General features: G+C 54.2%; 1 protein-coding gene across 1 annotated transcript; it reads right to left on the reverse strand.

The window, feature by feature from the left end:
* Positions 1-17437: 17437 nt before the first annotated feature.
* MYL3 (myosin light chain 3) lies at positions 17438-23092 on the reverse strand. The gene is made up of 7 exons (XM_043443009.1): positions 22808-23092; positions 20394-20421; positions 20089-20238; positions 19123-19296; positions 18017-18094; positions 17865-17907; positions 17438-17663 (listed from the first exon to the last, which is right to left on the reverse strand). Exons 1-6 carry the CDS (start codon positions 23045-23047, stop codon positions 17879-17881), a joined length of 699 nt encoding a protein of 232 aa, XP_043298944.1. The 5' UTR covers positions 23048-23092; the 3' UTR covers positions 17438-17663; positions 17865-17878.
* Positions 23093-23760: the final 668 nt, after the last annotated feature.

The following is a 23760-nucleotide window of genomic DNA, read 5'->3' on the forward strand; positions in this document are numbered from 1 at the left end:
GCTGGAGAGGGTGTGGAGAAAAGGGAACCCTCTTACACTGTTGGTGGGAATGCAAGCTAGTACAGCCGCTATGGAAAACAGTGTGGAGATTTCTTAAAAAACTGGAAATAGAACTGCCATATGACCCAGCAATCCCACTTCTGGGCATACACACTGAGGAAACCAGATCTGAAAGAAACACATGCACCCCAATGTTCATCGCAGCACTGTTTATAATAGCCAGGACATGGAAGCAACCTAGATGCCCATCAGCAGATGAATGGATAAGGAAGCTGTGGTACATATACACCATGGAATATTACTCAGCCGTTAAAAAGAATTCATTTGAACCAGTCCTAATGAGATGGATGAAACTGGAGCCCCTTATACAGAGTGAAGTAAGCCAGAAAGATAAAGAACATTACAGCATACTAACACATATATATGGAATTTAGAAAGATGGTAACGATAACCCTATATGCAAAACAGAAAAAGAGACACAGAAATACAGAACAGACTTTTGAACTCTGTGGGAGAATGTGAGGGTGGGATATTTCAAAAGAACAGCATGTATACTATCTATGGTGAAACAGATCACCAGCCCAGGTGGGATGCATGAGACAAGTGCTCGGGCCTGGTGCACTGGGAAGACCCAGAGGAATCGGGTGGAGAGGGAGGTGGGAGGGGGAATCGGGATGGGGAATACGTGTAAATCTATGGCTGATTCATATCAATGTGTGACAAAACCCACTGAAATGTTGTGAAGTAATTAGCCTCCAACTAATAAAAAATTAAAAAAAAAAATACAGCAAATTACATTTAAAGTTGGAATATAAAATGTGCACATAGTTATGTTACTACTAATAAGTGATGATTATGGTAAGTAAAATGTAAGTCAGTTACTCTTATAATTTACAATGACTATGATGTTAATTTCACTGATAGCGTAGTATATATATATATAGTACAATATATACTATTATGCTATAATGTATAGAGACTGACTGCTGATTTATCAAAATAAATAATAACTTCAGAATTGAAAAAAAAAAAAAAAGAAAGAAACCTCCTCAATATGATGAAGGACATATACAAAAAAGCCACAATAAGGGGCTTTCCTGGTGGCTCAGTGGTAAAGAATTCGCCTATCAATGCAGGAGACATGGGTTCAATCACTGGTCCAGGAAGATCCCACATGCCATGGAGCAGCTAAGCCCGTGGGCCACACCTGCTGAGCCTGTGCCCTAGAGCCCAGGAGCTGCAACTACGGAGCCCACGTGCTGCAACTACTGAAGTCCGGGCACCCTAGAGCCTGTGCTCAGCAACAAGAGAAGCCACTGCAGTGAGAAGTCCTCAAACTGCAACTAGAGAAAACCCGAACAGCAACAAAAATCTAGCACAGCCAAAAATAAATAAATAAAATTTTTAATACTCCTAGATAAAAATTATAAGGGCAAAATCTGTGTAACCTTGAAGTAGGCAAATACTTTTGTGAAGTAATGCGTGCTTAGTCATTCATTCATGTCTGACTCTTTTGCGACCCCATGGACTGTAGTCCGCCAGGCTCCTCTGTCCATGGGATTCTCCAGGCAAGAATACTGGAGAGCGTTGCCATTCCCTTCTCCAGGGGATCTTTCCCACCCAGAGATCGAACCTGTGTCTCCTGCGATTCCTGCGTTGCAGGCTGATTCTTTACCTACTGAGCCACTGGGGAAGCCCCTTTGTGAAGTAGACACAAAAGCAATTGATAGAAGAAAAACTGATAAATTGGACTTCATCAAAATTAAAAAATTCTGTTCTTTGAAAACTACTGTTGAAAGAATGAAAAACTCAAGGCAGAAATTGAAAGAAAATATTTGCAATACATCTATAGGACAAAATATTTGTATCCAGAACACATGAAGAATTCTTACAACTCTATAAGAAGACAAATGGCCCAGTAAAAACAACAAAAGCCAAATACTAGTGACAGGAAGCAGAGCAGTGGTTGCCTTGGGCCAGGGGCAGAGGGAAGAATGAACTGTGAAGGGACACAGGGCACTTTTACAGGGAGTGGAATTGTTCTGCATCTTGATTATTGTGGCTTTACAAATATATATCTCTCTCAAAGCTAGTCAAATATGTGCAATTTACTGCACTTAAAAATACACCTCACTAAAATTCATTTTTTTAAATAAATGAAATTAGGGTTTAAAAAAGGAAATTAAGAAAACAAGTCCATTTGCAATTTATATCAAAAAGGATAAAATACTTAGAAATACATTTAACCAAGAAGATGAAAGTATACTGAAAGCTACAAAAACTTCCTTTAAGGAAATTAGAGATTTAAACAGAAAGGCATCCTACATTGAAGACTAGGAAGATAGAACAGAGCTCAGGGCAAAAAACACCTCACATATATAGTCAAATGATTTTCAACAAGGGTGTCAAGAACATTCAATGAAAAGAGGATGGTATTTTCAACAAACTGTGCTGGTAAGACTGTATATCCTCATGCAAAAGAATGAAATTGGACCCTTACCTTACACAATATACAAAAAATTAACTCAAAATGGACCAAATACCTCAATGTAAGAGCTAAAACTATAAAACTCTTACAAGAAAACATAGGAGAACATCTTCATGAGGTTGGATTTGATGGTGATTTCTTGGATATGACTCCAAAAGCATAGACACAAAAGAAAAAACAGATGAACTGGATTTCATCAAAATAACTTTTGTGTTACAAAGAACACTATTAGTAGGGTTGAAAGATAATCCACAGCAAGAGAGAAAATATTTGTAAATCATATATCTGATATGGGGTTAATATCCAAAACACAAAAAGAACTCCTACAACTCAATGACAAAAGCCCCAACAACCCAATCCAAAAGTCAACATAGCTGGTGGGATGGGGAGGGTGGGAAGGAGCCTCAAGAGGGAGTATATATATATATGTGTATATATATATATATGTGTATATATATATATATACACACACACATACTTGTGGCTGATTCACATTATTGTATGGCAGAAACCAACACAACTTTGTAAAGCAATTATCCTCCAATTAAAATCAAAAATAAATAAATTTAAATGAACATAGAAATTGAATAGACATTTTTCCAAAGAAGATACACAAATGGCCAGTAAGCACATGAAAAGACATCATGTCTTTTACCCAACATCACTAATCATTAGGAAAATACAAATCAAAACCACAAGGTATTACTTCATACCCATTACGATGGCTAAAAATAGACAATCTAAAATCAACATCACAGAAAATAACAAGTGTTGGTAAGGATGTGAAGAAACTGAAACCCTGTGCATTGTGGAGAGGGGAAAGGAAGTAAGGGGATACAGTAGGGAGGCAAGCAGAGGGGAGTGCAGGGAGGGGAAGAATGGAAGAAACTAAGCTATTTATACACAGGAAAATCAAAACGCATCATTTGTGGAAGATATAATCCCTTTCTAAAACAAATCCAAACAAACCACCTGAAAAATTAATAAAACTATACAAAAACAAACTAAGAGGGCTGGGGGAAAAGATCAATATACAAAATCAATAACCTACTCTCTGTAGCAATAATAAATTAGAAAATGTAATAGAAAAAAAAAAGATTGCATTAAAGATAGCCACACACATTTTTTTTTAAATACCTAGGAATTGGCACAAGGCTTTGCACCATCTGCCTGTGTTCCTACGATCTTTTTTTTTTTTTAACTTTTTATTTTGTATTGGGATATAGCCAATTAACAAAGTTATAATTTCAGGTGAACAGCAAAGGGACTGTCATACATATACATTTATCCATTCTCCCCACAAACTCCCCTCCCATCCAGGATGCCACATAACAGTGAGCAGACTTCCACATCCTACACAGTAGGTCTTCGTTGGTTATCCATTTTAAATATAGCAGTGTGACATGTCAATCCCAAACTCCCTATCCTTTCCCCCATCCTTCTCCCTGGCAACTGTAAGTTCATTCTCTAAGTCTGTGCGTCTGTTTGTTTTGTAAGTAAGTTCATTTGTATCTCTGACCCTTTCTTACCACTCTCTTCCTCATTCACAGGGCTCCAACCATACTGGCCTGTCTATGTGCCTCACTAGCTCCTGCCTCCTAGCCTCTGCACTGGCTGTTCCCTCTGCCCCCAGATAACCACACAGCTTATTTCCTCACCTCTTGGATCTATACCAGGATCAGTAAATTTTTCCTGTAAAAGGCCAGATAGTAAATATCTTACGTTTTATGGATTGGGAGCCAAAAATCTAGCATATTCAGGTACTTAGATAACAAAAAAGAAAATGAATTTCCACAGAATGTATACTGATGGAATTCAATACAAAACCAGAAGAACTGAGTACTGGTTTCTTTTGTTTTTTGGGTTTTTTTTTTTTTTTTTTTTGGTTTTGGTTTGGGGTAATACAGGTCTACTAAGAAGAATGGAATTCTTTAGGGGGATAGCATCAAAATTAGTGTTCCCTATCATGGAAATGATTGCAAATGCTCTTCTGGAAAAACTATTCTCGGCTAAGAGGTGGTGAACCAGATTTGGGGTTTACTCAAATGTCTCCTCCTCACTGAGGCTCTCCCAGGACATCCTCTCAAGAAGTATGCCCCTCTACTCTGCCCTGTTGATCACCCTTATCCTCTAATTTTCTCTGTGGCACATCTCACAATTTGAAATACTATACGCTTTACTCTATATGTGGGCTGTCTTCCCCTTCCATGCGAAAACTTTCTGTGGACAGGGTTTTTATCTGTCTTGTCACTGCTGGAGTCCCAGCACCTGAACAGGGCTGGCACACAGCAGGCGCTCGATAAGCATCTGTTAAATGAATAGCCGAATGAATAAAACTCTGGTGAAGAGAAATGAGCAGAGTTGAGATCAGAGCACTGCCTGGCACATGCTTTGCTGGGTATTAGTGTTACTGTTGTTCCTTTCAGCGGGGGCCCAAGCATCCAGAAAGTGTAAGCCCCAAGCAAACAAATCTTCCAGCCACCAGATAAATCCATCGCTCAGCTATCCACCTGCTACAACCCCTCTCTCTGTCTCCCTGCTCCCCAGAGGGTTCCTGTCCCTCCACTGAAATCTGCGTCCTCCTCTGGCTCTCTCTGTCCCTCAGCCACAGACGGGGCTTCAGGACCAGTTCCCGGGGCCCTCGCCCCCTCCAGTGCCTCTAGCAGAGTCCCCACTCTCTGCCAGGGACGCCTGGGACCCACCTGTCTGGTTCCACTCTCCATTCTGGCCCCCACCCCACCTCTTCACTGCCTAAGTATTCTGGCCGCCCATCTCTCAGCCTGACTAACTGCACCTCACTCTTTGCTTTCTCCTCTGCAAAGCCCTTCCTGACACCCTTCCCTCACGGGGTGTCCTCAGCCCTCTATGCTGGCCCTTCACTGAACACTGCCATTCCACCAGGACATCTGTGCTGCCCTATTTATCTCCCCGCAGGCCCTTCCTTCACCTCCCCAACTCTGCTCCAGGAAGACCCAGACCTGACCCTTGGCCCCTTAGCTCTTGAGAGTCCCCGCCTCCAGCCCTCTGGAAATTACTTGTTCCTGGGGTCCGTTTGCTCCCCCGTGCGGGTCCCCTCTCTAATCCCACAACAGCCCCATCCTACAGGGAGGGAAATGAGAGGTCAGAGGTTAAGCGGCTTGCCAGGACCACACAAGGAGGCAAGAGGGAAGAGGGACCCTGGGCAGGGCTGAGGAGGAGGGGCGCTGGCAGCACTGGCCTGGGGTGCACAACACGGCAGACAGACGGGGGGACAGATTTTTGGATGAGCCAGCCGCTGGGCCGGGGCTGGAAACCAGAACCCCTCCTCTCTGCAAGGCCAGGCGTCAGGGGCTCACCCTGAGGCGGCTCCCCCGCCCGCTGGCCCACCGCCAGCCGTCATCCCCGTGAGGTCAGCCACGGGGCCGCGATTTCGGGGAAATACCAGCTCCTTATTAAAAACAGGCGGTGGTCAGGCCCCTGCTGCTTTCCCAGTAGAAACTAGGCTGTTTGTTCCAAGAGGAACAAGAGTGGGCAGGGCCGCGCGGGGGCCAGAGCCGCGGTACCTGGCGGAGGGTCCAGGCGGGCCTGAGGAACGGGGGGTGAGGTGGGGGCTGGCTTCCCACGTCTTGGCGAAGGCAGCCGGTAAGGGGACTGCCACCCAGCACATGGCCGCTGGGTCAGGGGCCGGGACCTGACACCGCGCGCGAGGCAGACGTGACGGGCTTCGCTGCAGCGGGACCTCGGCTCCAAACTCCGGGAGCCGGCTGCGCCCGAGACGCGGGCGGGTGGGCTAAGCCCCGCCCCTTCCGGGCGCAGCCCCGCCCCCCGTCCCGCGGGCGACCGCTCGGCCGCGAGACGCCGGGCCCTGCAGGGGGCGCCAGAGGGCCGTCTTCCACGCTCCGGCCGCCGGGCGCCGGCCGCCGGGCATCTGGAGCGCGTTAGACCTGGGCGGCCGGCGGCGGCGTGAGCTCATCCCGGCCGGCCCGCTGCGGTTTCCAGGCGCGGCGGAGGGAGCAGAACACAGAAGCTCCGCGCCTCTGGCCCCCCGGGGGAGCGCGGCGGGAGCCGAGCTCCTCCCGGGATGTGGGTGTGAGCCGGGGCGGCGGCAGTGTGTGTGTGTGTGTGTGATGTGTGTGTGTGCGCGCGTGTGTGTGAGATGTGGGTGTGAGCCGGGGCGGCGGTAGTGTGTGTGTTTGTGTGTGTCCACGCAGGAGAGACATTGCCTGTGATAAGTTGCACACGTCACAGCACATACTCCTCACTTTACAGAAAAGAAGCCTGAGTGCAGGGCAGAGAGGGGAGGGCCGGCTGGGTGACACATGGCTATGACTCCAGGTGCCCCGCCCCTCAGCCTGTGTCCGTGTGTGTGTGTGTGTGTGTGCGCGCGCGCGCGCGCGCGCGCGTGTGCCAGGGATGAGCCGGCCCATCGTGTCCCACAATGCCGGGGTCAGTGCCGGAGGTGGCCAGGGGGCAGGGTTCCTTCCCTCCATAAGACATTCTTCCTGGTCCCTGCCCCATCCCTTGCCCACCCAGATCCCCGCAGGACCTTGGCATTCGTTTCCTTCAGGAAGCAGGGAGAGACTGCTTCACACAGAACCCTGGTGAACAGTGACACACGTAGGTCCAGACTCGTCCGTGGAGCACTTACACACTACACAGGAAAAACTTTCTGTTGGCAGGGCTCCCCCACACTGGGAGGGCCAACAGGCAGCTTGCAAAGTGGTGAGAAGGTTTGGAGGGGCCTCTTGGTGAGACGCCCCCATCTCTGCCAGGGAAAGGGAGCAGGAGGGCCTGGAGGTCACTGAACCCTGCATCTTGGGGGCTCCAGCTTGCGACAGTGGGCTCTGAGGATACTACCCAGGATGTGAAGGGCCTGGGGACCCCAGGACTCCGAGGTGCAGGAGTCAGGGTGGGGACACTTATGGGCAACACCAGAAGGAGGGGGAAGCTGGGGCTGGAGCAGGCACCTCTGAGCATCCAGGGTTCCCCTAACCCATCAGGCTGGTCCTTCCCTTGGGCCCTCACCTCGGGGACCTGCTGTCCCAGCTTTGGGTGGTCGTCGCGCCAGCTGTGCCGGAAACTTGAGGAGGTGGCCCAGCACCCGCCAGCCTTCCTGGCTGGGCTCAAAGCTCTGTCATGCCCGCATCCTCTTCTCCTCACCCCACAGCTGGGCAGAGGCTCAGAAACAAAGACCCTGCCCGCAGGACGGGGCACAGGGGTCAGTCAGCCTCCTCACTATTGCTCCCTGGGCCCAAAGCACACATTTGCAGGGGGCTGGTGATGCTGGGCTTGCTAGGAGCTCTGGGCCTCCGTAACGGCACTGTGTTGCCACCTGTGAAACACTGAGGACATCCTGCCCTGGCTAGGCCCCCAAGGGAATGTAAACTGTAAAGGGCTGTGCATCTACTGTGTCCCCAAGGGTCCTCAGCTCCCAAGACACTGGGGCCAGCTGGGTGAGAGATTTTTTTTTTTTTTTTAAACTGGAATGACTCTGGTTTGCATAACCAGAGCTTCCAAATTACTTAGCAAAACATGTTTGCTTTTTAATTAACATGTGCTTGAAAAACAATGGTTTTAATTACAGTGGGTGGGGGAGAGAAGGGATACTGGGGGAGAAGACTGCAAGTTCCAAGGCCCTGATCAGACTTCTTAAAAATAAAATGGGGTCTTTGCTCCAAGCTGGCAGAGGCTGAGAGGCCAGGATCTTTGGGGAGCCTTAGAAACATGCCTACCTGACTTCACCCTCTACAGCTCCCTTTCTGGGCATTTACCGTTTTGCTGACAATTTACTCACTTACCCACTGTTCCCTGGGCCCCTCTGGAAACGGGTGTTTTTTTTAAGAAAGCAGTCTTGGGGAGTAGGTGAATGGGGGTCCATCAGTCAGAAGGAACAGTATGAATGAAGATGGAGAGTGTAGACCTTGTTGGGGGAACATTAAGTTTATTGGGGAGGGGGGAGAGGAGGTAGGGGCAGGTGACCCATAAAAAAGCCAAATGCCCCAGACTGGTGGTCTGGAAAGGCAGAGCTGGACCCAGGGCTGCTGAGGTCCAAGCCCTGGTGAAGGCGCCAGGGGTGGTACTGAGCTGAGGCCAGGAACATAAGAGTGGACAGGGGTGAGGCCACAGGAAACAGCAATCTGCAGAGCAAGGGGAAGGGCTGTGGAGACTGGAGACAGGAAGTGGTCTGGGGCTTGGGGGCTTGCTGGTTGGATGCTGGCGGGCTCCGTGGATTTGATCGGTCCAGCAGGGAGGCAGTGTTGACCCCACCATCCTGCAGGCAGGAGACACCTGCCCGGCAGGTACTCAGTAAATGCTTGCAGAAGGGTGAGGATGCGAAGATCCATCCAAGTCAGCCACACCAGCTCCCCCTTCTGGTCTTTCAGGGCCAGCACTGGGGTGCAGCCCTGTATCAGGGGTCAGCGTGGAGATGGGGCGGGACCCCCAGCCCCTCACCCATGCAGACAGAGGGAAGTTGAGAGGAAGCTTCTGGGGAGTGAGAGTACCCCCAGGGGTTGGGTTAGATGACCTCGAACCCCCAGTGACCCATCCAGGACCCTGTTTCTCATTAGGGGCCTTCTAGCCTCCCCCAGCCAGCACCCCCACATGAAACGTGGCTCCCTGTACTTAATTCATTATGTGCAGGATGGGAGGCCCAGTGGGTGGGGGTTATTTTTTCCCCTGAGCTCAGACATTCCTTGCTTTATTATTCTCCACATTTCAAAGCAGCTGTCGCCTCTCCTACCCCAATCCACACCCTCCCACCCCTGCTCCTGACTGCCCCTAACCACCCCCCAGCTCGAAGCTCAGACTCCAGAAGCAGCCTCTCCAGGGCTCAGAACAGTAGAGTTTCCCACACCTCCAGCCCCACATTGGAGGGAAACTGAGGCCCAAAGAAGAAGCCCTAGAGCAACCTGCAGGGGAACCCCTCCTCCCACAGCACTGCCTTCCTTGCCTGGATTCACCCTTCCAGGCCACCTTCTGCAGAGGTGACCTCAGAGCCCTTTGTGGTGCAGAAACAGCCCTTGCCTTATGGCACCTGGAGCAGTTGTTCGGACAGTTCTCAGGGCCCAAGAAAACTGACCCCCCACTGGCTCAGCAGTCTTACAGAGGGCAAGGCCCATCTTGGAGCAAGGGATCAACCTAGAGAATAGCAAGACTGGGGTCAGCCTAGTGGATCACAGAAGGGACAGGTAGGATGGGGGACACTTCTAAGGACCCAGTTTCTGAGAACTAGAGAGGCCTGGATAGGTTTTGGCCCTACGTCAGAGACCTGCCTGGCTGGCTGAGAGGGCTCAGCAGGGAGTGAGCTCCCTGTTGCCGGGGGTATTCAAGCAAGCAGCAGCTCATCAGACTTGCCCTGGAACAGATGTTGGCTCGGGCGTCTGAGGCCCCTTTCTGCCCAACTTTGAGGTCGGAGTCGGGCCAGCAGGCACAGATAAATGGAATCAGGGTCCCTCCCTGCTCACTCAGGTCTGAAATCATAGGCCACAGCATCTGGGCCAGAGCCAGAGTCTGACCTGGCCAAGGAATTGTCTTAGTTCACTACAAGGTCCTGGCACCTGGTGAAGCGCAGGGAGCACAGTAGATGCGTGGTCACTGTGTAGCGATGAGTTAAATGGGCCCTGCGAGAGTCAGGGGAGGAAGGCAGCTCAGGGGTCAGGGCCTCCTCTGTGGAGCCACAGCAAGCCTGGGGGTGTCCCTCACCTCCAGCTCTACCCTCCAGACCAAGGCCCCCTTTTGGGAAGGGAATGCACAGAACCTGAGCTCCTGAGAGAGGGAGCAGGTGGCTACTAGCGGCCCGAGCCATCTCCACCTAGAGCCGTGGTGTCCGGGAGTGTCACCCTCTCGAGGGCGCGCAGCCCAGGCCCTGCAGAGGAACCCCCTGAGGCTCCCGGGATGTGCCCACCTTCCCTTCTCAGCCCTCAGCCCTGAGCACCGCTGCTGTATGCCAGCTAGAAGGCCTTCAGTGTTTGCCTTTCTGCCCCAGCTGCCGCCATCCCAGCCCCTGAGCTGCAGCAAGGGAGGCGAGGTCACTACCACACTGACTTCCCACCAGAAGCACGCATAGTTATGGGCATCCAGCGGTTCGGAACACCTGGAATCTCAGGATCCCAGATATCCAATGCAGGGAGCTGAGCCATCTTTACTTGGCTGCTCCACCCTCCCCAGCCCCAACCTCCCCAGTGCCTGCTTGTCCCAGGGGCTCATGTGCGCTGCCCCTGCCAAGTCTCCACTCCCCACTCCATCCCAACTGGCCAGGTCTCTGTTAGTCATCACGGTACAGCACAGTTGGCCCCTGATTCAAATGAGCCTTGAACCTGAAAAGGACCTGTCCCATTCGAGGGCCTCTCTCTGGATATTTGGGGAGATTTTTTTCACTGCAACAAACTGAGATTTCCTCAAAACTTAAAAATGGACTTGTAAGGTCTTATTTTGCCAAGTTAAGACGTGGAAAACAACTGCCACCAGCTACCATCCCCATTGTTTATAAATGAAATAATATTCTTAAGGCAAAAAAATAAAATAAAATAAGGCAGAGTGCAATCTTTGACCAAAAAACACCCAGGCCCTGAAGATGCATAAATTGTTTCATGGATAACATGCAACATGGGCCTTATTTTTCTCCAGTGAAAGCAGTCTTGCATATTGTCACGTGTTGCGCCCTGGGACTTGGAAACACCCAAGTGCTTCAATCTCCAGCAGAAGGAGAATCCCTTCTGCAGCCTTTCTGATTGGAATTGGTTCTCCTCTGCTTGCATGCCCCTTGGGACAGGGTGCTCAGTACTTCTCCCAGTTAGCCTGGGAGCTGAGGATGGCATTCTAGAGCACCTTTAAGTGGCTTCCAATCCAGCCTACTATGAGAGAGAAGGAAAGAGATGAGGAGGGGAGTGATGGACGAGGTACTGAGAGGAGAGAAGACAGGCCTCCAGACCCAGAGCAGAGGGGTGGTAGCGAAAAGGGGTGCTCGTGTTCAACTGGACCAAAGTATAAAAATTAAGAAGTTGGCCAAGATGTGAGACGTGAGACTTCCCAGGAAGTACTGTCTACCCCACCTCTGGAGCTGCAGAGTCTTCCACTGCCTTTCCCCATTCCCAGCCCTCCAGAAAGGCTCTCATTCTCGCCAAGGCCTCAGTAGACATGCCAGGTATCCAGATCCACAGGCCCAAGGAGAGAAGACTGGAGGTTGGAAGAAAATGGTGGGATCTCAGGTGTCCACGGCCTGGCTGGGAGGAGCAGCGGGCAGGGGCCCTTCCCAGTCCTGACCTTCCAGGCCCTTCCCCGTCGTAGGGGTCCTGGGCTCTGGCCACTGAGAGTGGAGGGGCCTATTGGGCGGGTGACCCTGGGGAGCCTCGTGTACACACTCACACACACTCCACATTCCAGCTGTGCTCTGTAAGCGTTTGGGCAAACCAGGATTGTGTGGCTTTGGGAGGGTGGCAACAAATAACCCCTAAATTCGGGCAAGGGCGGGCCTGGGGCTGGTTGGAAGGGGCTTGAGAGAACCCCAGGGAGGTTCTTCTCTGCTGGGTCACTGGGGTTCAAGGTCTGGGGTTTGCCTACTGTTCCCTGAGGTGCCTGGGCTCCCTGGGGTGTGGCTGGCCCGGTACCCAAGCAGGCTCACCCTTGCCCCCTCCCCTAAGCCCTCCTCACCACCCAAAACCTCAGAAACAATAGCAGAGCACTCAGCCTAGCACCCCGAAACCCCCCTTACACAGGGTGGAGGCTGCCCAATTTCCGTTTGCTGCCTGCCCTCCTCCGCCACCTCCTCTCCACACCCCACATCTGACTTTGTATGTGCCTTTGCTTAGATCCTTTTACTCTACCCGCCCCCCATGACCCAGTTTCTCTTAAGATCTCTATCAGCTTTCTGTCAGCCTCTCTACCACGGTGCTTTGATCCCCAGAGTCCAATGTCTCATACCCACAGTTTGACTTCCTTCCTCCTTGTGACCTGGTAAGACTTTCCTCCGATACCTGACTTCTTCAAGACCCTGCCTGACTTCATTCCGCCCCGGTCTGAATTTCTGATCTTTTTGGCCCCTCATTCAGTGCTATCTGCCCCACATCCCAGTGGTGGCCCCCAGATCCTTACAGATGGTGTCTGGCTAGAAAATGCAAGCCGTGGCAGGCTGCCAAGCACCCCGGAGAGCTGAGCTGAGCTGAGACCTCAGTGCAGAGAGGGCTGCTTAGCTCTGGGGTCCTGAGGCTGAATTCTGCCCCTGGCTCCCCAGTCCCCTGATTGCCCCACTCACCATCTGGTTCTGCCTAGACCAGGACTGGAGTGGTGACTATTCCTCTCATCTCACAGAGACCTCAGAGATAAGGCCCCAGACCAGATGGGGGAAGAAAGGCATCAAGAGACCCCAGACCACATTCCAGCCAAACGGGGCACATGACCTGGCACCTGAGGCATGAAGGAGACCAGGCTGATCCAAGGGCAAGCCCTTTGCCACCCACCCATCCCTTCCCACCGGCCGCAGGGACACCGGCTGGACCACCCTGCTTGAGGGGGGAGCTGGGACCAATGTTTATGCAACTGTGGGGAGGCCACAGCCTGGCAGGGAGTGCTGCCCGCCCAACACAAGCACTGACTCAGCAGAGCCCCCCAGCACGTACACACTCAGACATGCACACAAACAGACACACACACATACGCAGAGGTAAACACACACGTGCATATGCACAGACGCATGGGCACCTGCATCTGCAGGTATGCACGCACACTCACAGACACAAGTAGGCGGGCACACTTGTGGACGCACGCACACACGGACACAGGGACACACAGAAATGCACACACATGTTGCCCAGCCATGGCAGGTTGGAGGCTGCTGAGCGAGGAGAAGCCTCACCCCGACAGCTGAGTTCCACCCTCCAGGCCCCCTCCGCTCTGACACTCAGACCCACAGGCAGTGACCCAAACACACATGGGGTCAGCACAGCCACATACAACAGGCAGAATGCCCCCAGAGTGGCATCACGGCCATGAGTAGGACAGAGACATTCCTAGTGTAGTAGAGCTTCAAGAAGAGGGCACCAAACCGTCCCAGGCAGGGCTCAGCAGACACCACAGCCCCAACTCTGCCTCTGCCAGGCCCCTGCAGCCTGTCCACTTTGTGTCCACGCTGGGAGACTGGTGCGTGGGGCCTGCAAAGCGTCCTGTAGAATGTGTGGGATATTCCCTTCACCTCCAGGCCAAGCCAAGTAGGGTAGTAACTCCCAGGAATTAGGGGAGCCTACCGGACGGAGGGTGTGTTTGGGAGAAGGCTTGGGGCCCTGCAGAACCATTCTGGAAACCAGAAGAGAGGCGGGCTTTCTTGGGAGAGCAGAACACATATCCCCTGAGATCCCGCACCCCTGGAAACTTGGAGGCAGGACAGCTTCCTGCCTGGGAATGGCGACAGCAGGTGTGATCCCTGCCGATGGGACTCAAGCCAGGGCGGGCATCCCCGGAAAGAAGAAACTGGGACCACTCACCCAGGCGGCCCCTGGAGACCTTTGAAGGGAATCTCGGCTGTTCGTGGACTTGACATCCGAGAGCAAGGTGGCTAGTACAGACAGGAGCTGGGGCCTGCCCAGAAGGATATCAGCCAATCAGTGGGCTCTCTTCCCTGACTGGGGCCAAAGGGAGACCCTGCTGTCGTCTGTGGAGGTCCTCAACCATCCGTTGGCCAGGGAGGCTAGCCAGAGTCCAGCAGAGTCACACACGCACGTGGACACCCCCACTAGAGCCTCTGCTTCCTGCCCCACCAGCCAGCTGGACTGTGCGCGATGGAAGGGCAGACCACGCTCCCCACCCCACACCAGATCCGGGGCTGGACTGGACTGTTTTTAGATAAGGGAAGGAAGAAGAAAGCCTCAAAATCTGCCCAAGGTGTTGCTGAGAGTGTTTTCAAAAATAACCTGGAATCTGGTCGCTTTGCATCATAATCGCTGGGCCAAGCTTGCCTCTTATCTCTCCTGGACCCTCCTACCCGGGGTCCCTGCTTCAGCTCCTATCTGCCAGTCTATGCTCCACACTGCAGCTGATAGAACATCTCCCCAGAGCACACACCAAAGCCCTTCCCACGGCCCAGGGACCCTCCTCTGCATCCTATCGCCGCCCCACCACACTCTCTGCTCCCGTCTCCACTGGAATGTCTCTTCCCTCTGATGCCCTCATGGCTCCCTGGAGCAGACGCTGAAATAGCGCCCCACACGGCTGTGCCAGCCTACCACTGGGACGCCACCCCAACCAGCAAAGGTGGGAGCTGGTGAATAAGTGGTCTGGTTCCCGCATCCCCTCAGTGGGACAACACCACCATCTCCTGGAGGTCCCCACCAGGGCTGAACCCCCAGGATGATCTGCTCTCATATGCCCAGGGGAATTCCTTCCCTGCCCAGAGGCTTTCTCCTGCTCCCTGAGGCTACCTCCCAGGAACACTACTTGCATTCAAGTCCTTGTCTCACCTCTGCTGCTGGGAAAGCGCAGCCTAAGACAACACCATCTCGCCTCTCTTGTTTTTCTTGTCTTCCACAACGCTTCCCCATTCCTCCCTCCCCGCAACCCCCGGCAACCACCATTCTATCCTCTTGTCTCTATGAATTCTAGAAACCTCCTTGGAGGGGAATTGTGCTGTATTTGTCCTTCTGTGTCTGGCTTCTTTTACTTAGCATAATATCCTCAAAGTTCACCCACATTGTGGCCTGTGTCCGAATTTCCTTCATTTTTAAGTCAGAATAATATTCCACTGTATGTATAGACCAGCCACACTTGGTTTATGCATTCATCCGTTGATGGCCACTGGGGTTGTTTCCACCTTTCAGCTATTGTGAATAGCGCTGCTGTGAACAGGAGTTTACAAATACCTCTTCAAGTCCCTGCTTTCAATTCTTTTGGCTATATACCCAGAAGTGGAATTTCTGGGTCATATGGTAATTATGTTTTTAATTTTTTGAAGACTGCATACTTTTTCCACAGCAGCTGCACCATTTTATATTCCCACCCAGAGTGCCCAAGGATTCCAATTTCTCTCCCTTCTTGCCAACACTTGTTACTTTCTGTTTTCTGGGTAATAACCATCCTAACGGGTGTGAGGTAGTATCTCATTGTGGTTTTGATTTGCATTTCCCTAATCAGTGATGTTGAGCATCTTTTCACGTGCTTATTGTCCATTTGTATATCTTCTTCAAAGAAACGTCTGTTCAGTTCTGTGGCTATACCACCCTAAACGCATCCAATCTCATTTAAAGAAATGTCTATTCAAGCTCTTTGCCCATGTATGAATTGGCTTATTCATTTTGTTGTTGTTATTGAATTGTAGAAATTCTTTATATATTCAGGATATTTACTCTTCTCTTTTCAGTCTTTGCCCAACCATTGCCTGCTCAGATGATCCCTGATCTGATTATTTAACAGGCCAACCTCCTCCCAGCACAGACAGTCACATGCACACACTGAGCACACACACCGCACAGCCCCTCCCCTGCTTTGGGTCCCTGCCCAGCCTCGATCACTGGTTGATACACTTTATGGCTTGGTGATTTGTCAGGTTTGTATGAGCGCCCACAAGGTGAAGGGTTTGACTGCTTCCTCCAACCGCAGTGTTCCCAGGGCCTAAGGCATACAGTAGGTGCTCAATAAATGCTGAAAGGATGAAGGGAAGGTGAAACAGACTCCTACACACACACTCACAGCCCCTCACAGACTTTCACACATACTGCCACACACGCCCACATACACACACTCTCACATGCAGAATCCTGCCATTCTCCCCATACCACACCAATCTCTCCAGGCAACCTGATCCGTGCAAGCCCTCTCACCCACTCTCACACGCCCTCACACTCACCTCACAGTCCACCTGCACCCTGGGGGGGGCTGCCCTGACCTCCTGAGTCCTCCTGGCCTGCAGGCTGTTTCCTGCCCTGTGTGATCTGCCCTCCCCACTCTGGGCCCTTGATGTCCCCCACACCTCTTATCTCTAGGTCCCCCAAACCTCCCTGCAGAGCGCTGCTCTTCTTCCCCATCAAATCAGAGTAGATCACCTCCTCCAGGAAGCCTCCCGTCACCCATCCCACTGGGCTCTGAAAGGAGGGGAGGGCCTCACCCCAGGACAGGGGGTGGCAGTGGGTCTGGCACTGGTGGGGGCGTATGCACCCCCTGTTGTTATTACAGGGGTTGCGCACTTGTCTTCTGCTGAGAAGCCCAGGGCTGAGGAACCACTGGTGGCCCCCGGCTGCTGCCCCTCTGGCCGAGAATCACACCACAAGCAGAGAACCTCAACTGCCCATCCGTGTCAGGGGGTGGTCTAAGGCCTCCTCAACTGTGACAGCCTGGGGACAATGTTGGCTCCTCCCCGCCACCCATTCCCGGTGTGACTCAGGCAAAGCCATTCTCCGCTCTGGGCCTTGGTTTCCCCACCTGTGACAGGGGTGGCTCTGGCCCAGTGCCCCTGATGGCTGGCCGTGGGGTTAGTTAGCCTGGACAGGGCTCTCAAGCTGCTGGGGCATCCTCGTGTTAGAGGCCAGGGCATGGCTACCATCTCCAGAAGTGGGGGGTGGAGGGGAAGCAGTCCTCATCCAGCTTAGCCCGGTGTCCTGGTGGGCAGGCGCTGAGGGTTTGGCACACCAGATGGCACCGTTTCAATGGGACAAGCCAGGAGGCAAGATTTTGAAATGATTTCCCCCTGTTTTGTCCAGAGCTCACCCTGTGTGGCTTGTAGATTTTTACAGAAGTCAACCAAAGGGCTACAGAGAAGAAAGAAGTCGGCAGTGGGAGGGTGGGGACTTCCCTGGTGGTTCATTGATTTAAGAGTCTGCCTTCCAATGCAGGGGACGCGGGTTCGATCCCTGGTCAGGGAACTAAGATGCCACATGCTATGGGGCAACTAAGCCCATGTGCTGCCATGAAGTCCCAGAGCTGCCAGGGAAAAAAAGGAAAAAAGAAGGAAGGAAGGAGAGAAAGAAAGGAAGAAGGAAGCAAGGAAGGTAGGAGGAGGAAGTAAAGAAGCCATTTATTCATGAGGCCCAAGGAGAGGAGACAGCGATGCAGTCACTGGCCGACTTAGCCCGATGGCAGTGATGACGGCCGGTCTGCAGGGTTGTGCAGAGAGAGCCATGTGCTCCCCTCCGGCCCTTCGCAACTCCAAGCCTCTGGTGTCCGCATCACAAATAGAAGACGAGCTGCCCCCAGCGCCGCCTCCCCCCCGGGCTCCCTGAGAACAAAGGTGGTCACAGGTTACAGCGGAGGGGGCAGCCAGGCAGCAGGATGTCAGCTGAGGACTGGCATAGCTGGGGCTGGGGAGGGGGCAACAGGGAAGCTGGATGAAAGAGGTGGGAGGGGCGAACCACAGGACCGACATCAGCAGAGGTGGAAAAGGTGGTCACAGGTTTGGAAGGGAGTAGGGGGGTCTCACCTGGGGGGAGAGGTTCAGCTGGCCATGATGTGCTTGACAAACGCTGGAAAGAAGGAAAGAGTGAGCCGCAGGGTTCGGCCCTGGGTAGCCAAGGGAGGGGCCCTAGGACCCCAGCGCCTCCCCCCAGCAGACTCCCTGCCTGCTGGGTCTACCTTCGTAGTTGATGCAGCCGTTGGAGTCTTCCTGCCCCGCCATCAGCTTCTCCACCTCGTCTTCTGTCAGCCTCTCACCTGGCGGGAGTGGAAAGCTGAGTCAGCACTGTCGAGGTGTGAAGGGTTGGGGGAACCCCGACTGCCTCTGGATGGTGAGTGTGCCTCTCCAGTATTCCCCATGCCTCAAATGGGTACACCCCAAAGCCTGGGTTGTCACCCCTCAGTTCTGAAACCAGGAGAATCAGTGACAAGTCAAAATGAACAAAGCCCGGGGTGCAAGCCTGGTGCCCACTCTGAGCCTAGACTCCATCCATAACAGTGCCATCTTGGTGTTCAGGTCACCAGCACAGACTGCCCCCTGTGCTCAATAGGCTGGCTGATCTCCCTCCATCAAGAGGAGACCAGGAAAGATGCGCAGGATAGAGCTGGGGACCTTGGGGATGACCGTGGAGGAGACCTAGAGACACCATCAGTGCTCCCCAGACGAGGCTGGCCCTTCCCTTTCCTGACTCTGTGCCGGTCCCCCCACTGGAACGCCTACTGCTGTTCCCCTCATACATCCTACCTGCCCCAGCCACACACACACACACACACACACACATAACCTCAGCACAGCGCTGATCACACACTAGGCACTCAATAAATATTTGACGCAGGAAGGATCACTGTGAGCAGACAGAACATGAGCTCAATGAATATTTGCTGTAGGAAAAATTCTCTTTGAAAAGGGGACATTCCTGCCAACCAGGCCCCTGACGGTGGGAGTCAGGATGCCCAAGAGGCAGGCACAGTACCTTCTCGGCTCTGGAATTTGACCTTGAGGCAACAAACACCAGGACTGGACTGACTGACCCTCCTTGGGTGCGCCACCCTGCCCCGCCCCGTCCCCAGAGCCCTTCCAGATCTGTGAGCTGCACCCACTGGCTTTCTTTATCCCGCATCTAAATTTCTAAATTCCCCGCATAGATTTGCTCAGTCTCCTGCCGTGGAGGCACCTTGACAGCATCACCCTCCGTTTTGCAAGGGAGAAGCAGGCGGGGGACAGCATGCTTTCTCCCAGATGTCCCCGGCAGGCAGGCTGGGAGTGGGGAGGCAGCCGCCCTCACCCAGCGTGGCTAGCACGTGGCGGAGCTCGGCGCCCATGACCGTGCCATTGCCCTCCTTGTCGAAGACCCGCAGCCCCTCCACGAAGTCCTCATAGGTGCCAGTGTCCTTGTTCTTGGAGATGTGCTGGAGCATGGGCAGGAACGTGTCAAAGTCCATCATCTTGGAGTTGAGCTCTGTGGAGAGATGGCCGAGCACCCGGCTCTGAGGGGCGGGCGGGCAGCCCCCTCGCCAAGTCTGACAATGAGGACCTGTTGCCTTCGCCCAGCTCCCCAGTGCGCTCTGCACCAGTTTGCCATTTACCAAGCGCTCCCCCAGCACCAGGCACTTGAGTCAGCTGAGAAATGCATGACTGACATGGTCCTCTGCTGTTCATAAGGACAGCGGCAACACCGTGGGTGTCTAGCCCCTCTGTTCTCCTTTGGGGGATCAGTTCTTCCTAGCACCTCGTTATTTTTCTTACAGACTCCACTCTCCCTGCCACCTAGGGTGGGTCAAGAGCAGCTGGGCAGGTCAGAGACCTTCTCTGGGGCTTCTGTACCTGCGGCGGGGGCTTGGGTCTCAGTCTTCCTTGGGGCAGAGTGGGCAAACGTCTCTGCCCAAGGTGGTGAGGGCAGCTGGCCCTGCCCCCCGCCGAGGGATGCCCAGGGGGCCAAGAGGGACGGGGTGAGCAGGTGGGAGACCCAGGCCAGGTCTCACACCTCCACTGGGGCTGGTTTGCGCTGTTGTCAGTCCCTTATGACCAGGAAGCCTGGCTAATTGGCGTGCGGCCAGGTGATGCAGGAGCCATCACTGCTTGTGAGAGCATCCCCTGAGGCTGGGCTCCAGGTCCTCCTCCAGAGAACAGGAGGGTGTCAGAGGAGTGCACAGCGGGGAGACTCCCATGTTGTCCCCCCGCCCCACCCAGCAATGGCGTTCTCCCCCGGGGACTGGCACTAATGGGGACATCTCAGGCTGAGCGCACCCACCGTCCTGCTTTGGCTTCCCCAGGACGCGGAGCACCTCGGCTTGTGTCGGATTCTGGCCCAGCGCCCGCAGCACGTCCCCGCACTGCCCGTACGTGATCTTCATCTCACACTTGGGCGTGCGATCGAACAGCATGAAGGCTTCCTTGAACTCTGCCAGGAGGGGGCGTGAGCTGTGGACACTTCCAGAGGCAGCCCACCCCACTCCACCCAGAACCCACACTGCCGGCAGGACTCTCAGCCTGGGAACCCTGGACCCAGCCCCGTAGCCCCGGGGCTCAAGACGCAACCCCCTCCCAACCACTCACCTTCAATCTGCTCTGGAGTGAACTCGATCTGAAAGGAGACCCCCCAAATTCTGAGTGCCGGGTTCAGAGGATGGGGCCAGGCCTCCTCCTGGTCACTCCACTCCGTGGCCAGCCTGGGCCTCAACCCCTCGGTTGCCCCAACCTGTCCGCATTTCAGGATCCCAGCTTCCACCACCCAGGACCTCCTGCCGTCCACCTTGACTCCCACCCCCCACCTCCTTACCCCTCCTCACCTATCCTACCTGACGGCTATGGGTCTGTGCGTACCCAGACCTGACACCAGTTAGGCCTCATCTGGGGAAGTGATGTGGAGGGAAGCCTTGTGCCCTGAATCTCCAACCCAGGGTAGGCCTTACCTGAGACCCCCCAGTCCTGGACAGACATGCCTGAAGCAACAAGATCTAACTGCACTGGTTTTGCCAGCTCTGCTGGGCCTGGGGCCCAGTGGGCAAGTCTGTCTATGTGAGATGGAGGCACCTCATCTCACTGGGAGAGGGTGGCAAGTGGCAGGAGAGGCTGGGCTGAGGGTACAGGCCAGAGAGCCCTGCCACATAAGAGCTCATCTACAGGAGGGGTGTGTGTGATGAACACGTGCATTCACACACCTGTGTGTGCACCTGTCTGCGTGTGTAAGCCTGGGCACTGTCGCTCACCTGGCCCCGCCTACACCTGAGTCTCACACACCCCCATCTGCAAGCCCAGGGCAGCCCCCAGCGTGGCACAGCAGGCAGCCAGGCCCTGAGCTGTTGAGCGTTTGCAAGACCATGGCAGGGGCACCTGAGGTCAGGAGGCCTCCTGGGACCCGGTTTCCCCCTCCTCACTCGATACCAGGCCTATTTTTAATCACTGCAGTCACTCAGCCCAAGGTCAAGGGCGCACCAGGGAAAGGAGATTGGGGGAGGGGGACTTGACTGGCACCTCGCCAACTGCGGCTCCCTTGGAGTCCCCACCTCTGTGCACCCCAGTGCAGAGCAGAATCCTGCCCCAGCCACCCCGCCAGGCTGTCCCTCCCAGCCCTCCAGCTCAACCTTGTGTTGGGAAGACCCGACCAAGTTGTTTCCGGCCACCTGAGAGCTCCCTCCACCAGGAAGCACGCCGAGATTAGGTGCCCTGAGCTCCTGACATGGCTTTCTGCAGGGTTCCCAAGGAGAGACCTCCTGAGTTCCTCTGCTCAGGGGCGAATCTGCAACCTCAGATCCAGGGAGAACACACAAAGCCACCATGGGCCCCGGGATTGTCCAACCCTCTGCCTGTGGGATACACACTTGGGGTCTGAGGGTGGTCGGTGTGGGGGCCGACTCCAGGGAGCACTTGCTGTGAATGGTTCCCGACAGCCTGTGAGGAGGGCTTATTGTCCCATTTCACAGCTGAAGAAACCAAGCCTTAGAGCAGAGACGGCAATGGAACAGATTTAGGATTTGAACCCGTGTGCTGCGTCACTTCACTTCAGCCGTGTTCGAGTCTGTGCAACCTCATGGACTGCCCACCAGGCTCCTCTGTCCATGGGATTCTCCAGACAAAAATACTGGAGTGGGTCACCATGCCCTCCTCCCGGGGATCTTCCTGACCCAGGGATCGAATCTGAGTCTCTTGTGTCTCCTGCATTGGCAGGCAGGTTCTTTACCACTAGCGCCATCTGGGAAGCGGAGGTGGATCTGTGAGGACCAGCTGCAGTCTTCCTGGGGACCTTGAAGGGCTGGGACGGCTCCACGGGGCCCCTTTGCCAGCAGCCAGGGCAGCGGTGGCCGGTGGCCAGCCAAGAACAGACGCAGGCGGGACGCAGGGTGCGTGCCACTATGTGGATGCCACAGGTGGCAGTCACGGCGCATTCTCCAAGTTTAGACTCTGAGAAAGACTTCCGAGCCAATCTGGGGAAGGGCTCCTGGGGCCACTGGTCACAGCTCCATGACCAACTTTCTCCATGACCTACCCAGACTGCGGCTCAGCGTCGCCACCTCAAAGCTGAGGCCCCACCAGCTCTGGGGCTCAGGGACCTTGGCGGGGGTGACTGTGACCCAGCCTGGGCAGGAGCCTGGCTTCTCTTTGCTCCCCACCCCGTCTTTCCCTGGCATGGACTTAAAACCCCACAGTGCGACAAGAAAAGTCCCTGCCTGGCTGCGGGGGTGGGGGACACTGGCGGGCCCAGGATTCCCCAAGGATGTGAGGTCCGAGGAGAAGGACTGGGGAAAGTCAGTTTCCAACCACCAAAAAGACAGCCCCTTCAGCAACACTGGGGCAGTCCTGCCTGCTGTCTGACCATCGTCTCTCCTGCTGCAGCCCTCCTGATGCTAAAGCTTCCAGCTAGAGCTCAGTGCTCACTTTCTCTGGAGCCCACTCTTCCACTGGGTAGGTCCACTCTGGGATTCACTTACCTACCCTTCCCTTCCTACCTAAAACACAGCCTCCACACCCACCTTGACTTTGGAGGGATCAAACTCAGGTTCCTTGGAGGGCTCGGGTGCAGGTGCAGGTGCGGGAGCTGGAGCTGGAGCTGCAGCTGCTTTGGCACCTGCCTTGGCCTCATCCTTCTTGGGATCTGGCTTTTTGGGAGCCATGGAGGCTGTGAGCACAGAGGCCGGGGTGGAGAGGAGGAAGCCGAGAGCAGGGTAGGTGAGCCTCCTGCAACCCGCCTTTATCACGCCTGGACACCTCATGACCCCGGCCCCACCCCTGCAGGGCACAATGCGGACAGGGCCATAAAAGGACACTGGATAGACTCAGGGGCTATTTTGGGGCCTGGGGAGGGCATTGTTCAAGCTCAGGAATGGGTGGGGGAGAGGGAGGGCTCTCCAGGCCTCCCAGTCACCTGTTGAGGAGAGAAGGGGGAGGGGCAGACAGAGTCCACTGCTCAGCCCGCATGCATACCCCAAAAAGCATACGCACGCACACACACATAAGGGCCTGTTGTCCCTCGGGAGGTCAATAAACTGAACAGGTGTGGGATGATGGACGCAGGGCATGTTGGGTGTTGTGCTGGGGGCCGAAGGACGGGAATTACCTAAGGGCACCCCTTGGGTTACACTTCCCATCTGCACTTCGAATTCCCTGTGTCTACACGGAGGCGGAGAGGGAGGGCCACGTCTGTCCACGTGCCCTGGGTGTTTGCACGCAGCGGGGAGGGTCTCTGCGGACCTCTGGTAGGAGGGTCCGTGTCTCTGTGGGGCCCATTCTGGTCCGTGAGTGTTGCTTCCGTGTGTTTGGGTTGGGTGTTTATTGTGTCTGTGTGAGTGTCTGGCTCGCTGGCAGCTGCGGCCCCCGTCTCTGGGAATACCCTAAATGGCAATAAAATGGGGTCTGCTCCCTTGAGGGCCGTCACCCAGTCCGGTTCAGCAGCCCAACAACATCCACCGCCTTGTGCCTCGGCACC

The sequence above is a fragment of the Cervus canadensis genome, chromosome 22 (genome assembly GCF_019320065.1).
Source record: "Cervus canadensis isolate Bull #8, Minnesota chromosome 22, ASM1932006v1, whole genome shotgun sequence".
NCBI classification, from domain to species: Eukaryota; Metazoa; Chordata; class Mammalia; order Artiodactyla; family Cervidae; genus Cervus; species Cervus canadensis.

Coding starts and splice junctions, on each gene's coding strand:
- MYL3 (XM_043443009.1), bottom strand. CDS start 23,047: ATGAGGTGTCCAGGCGTGATAAAGGCGGGTTGCAGGAGGCTCACCTAC. Junction 20,422..22,807: donor TTGATCCCTCCAAAGTCAAG/GTGGGTGTGGAG, acceptor GTCTCCTTTCAG/ATCGAGTTCACTCCAGAGCA. Junction 18,095..19,122: donor CCACGTGCTAGCCACGCTGG/GTGAGGGCGGCT, acceptor CACTCCCGCCAG/GTGAGAGGCTGACAGAAGAC.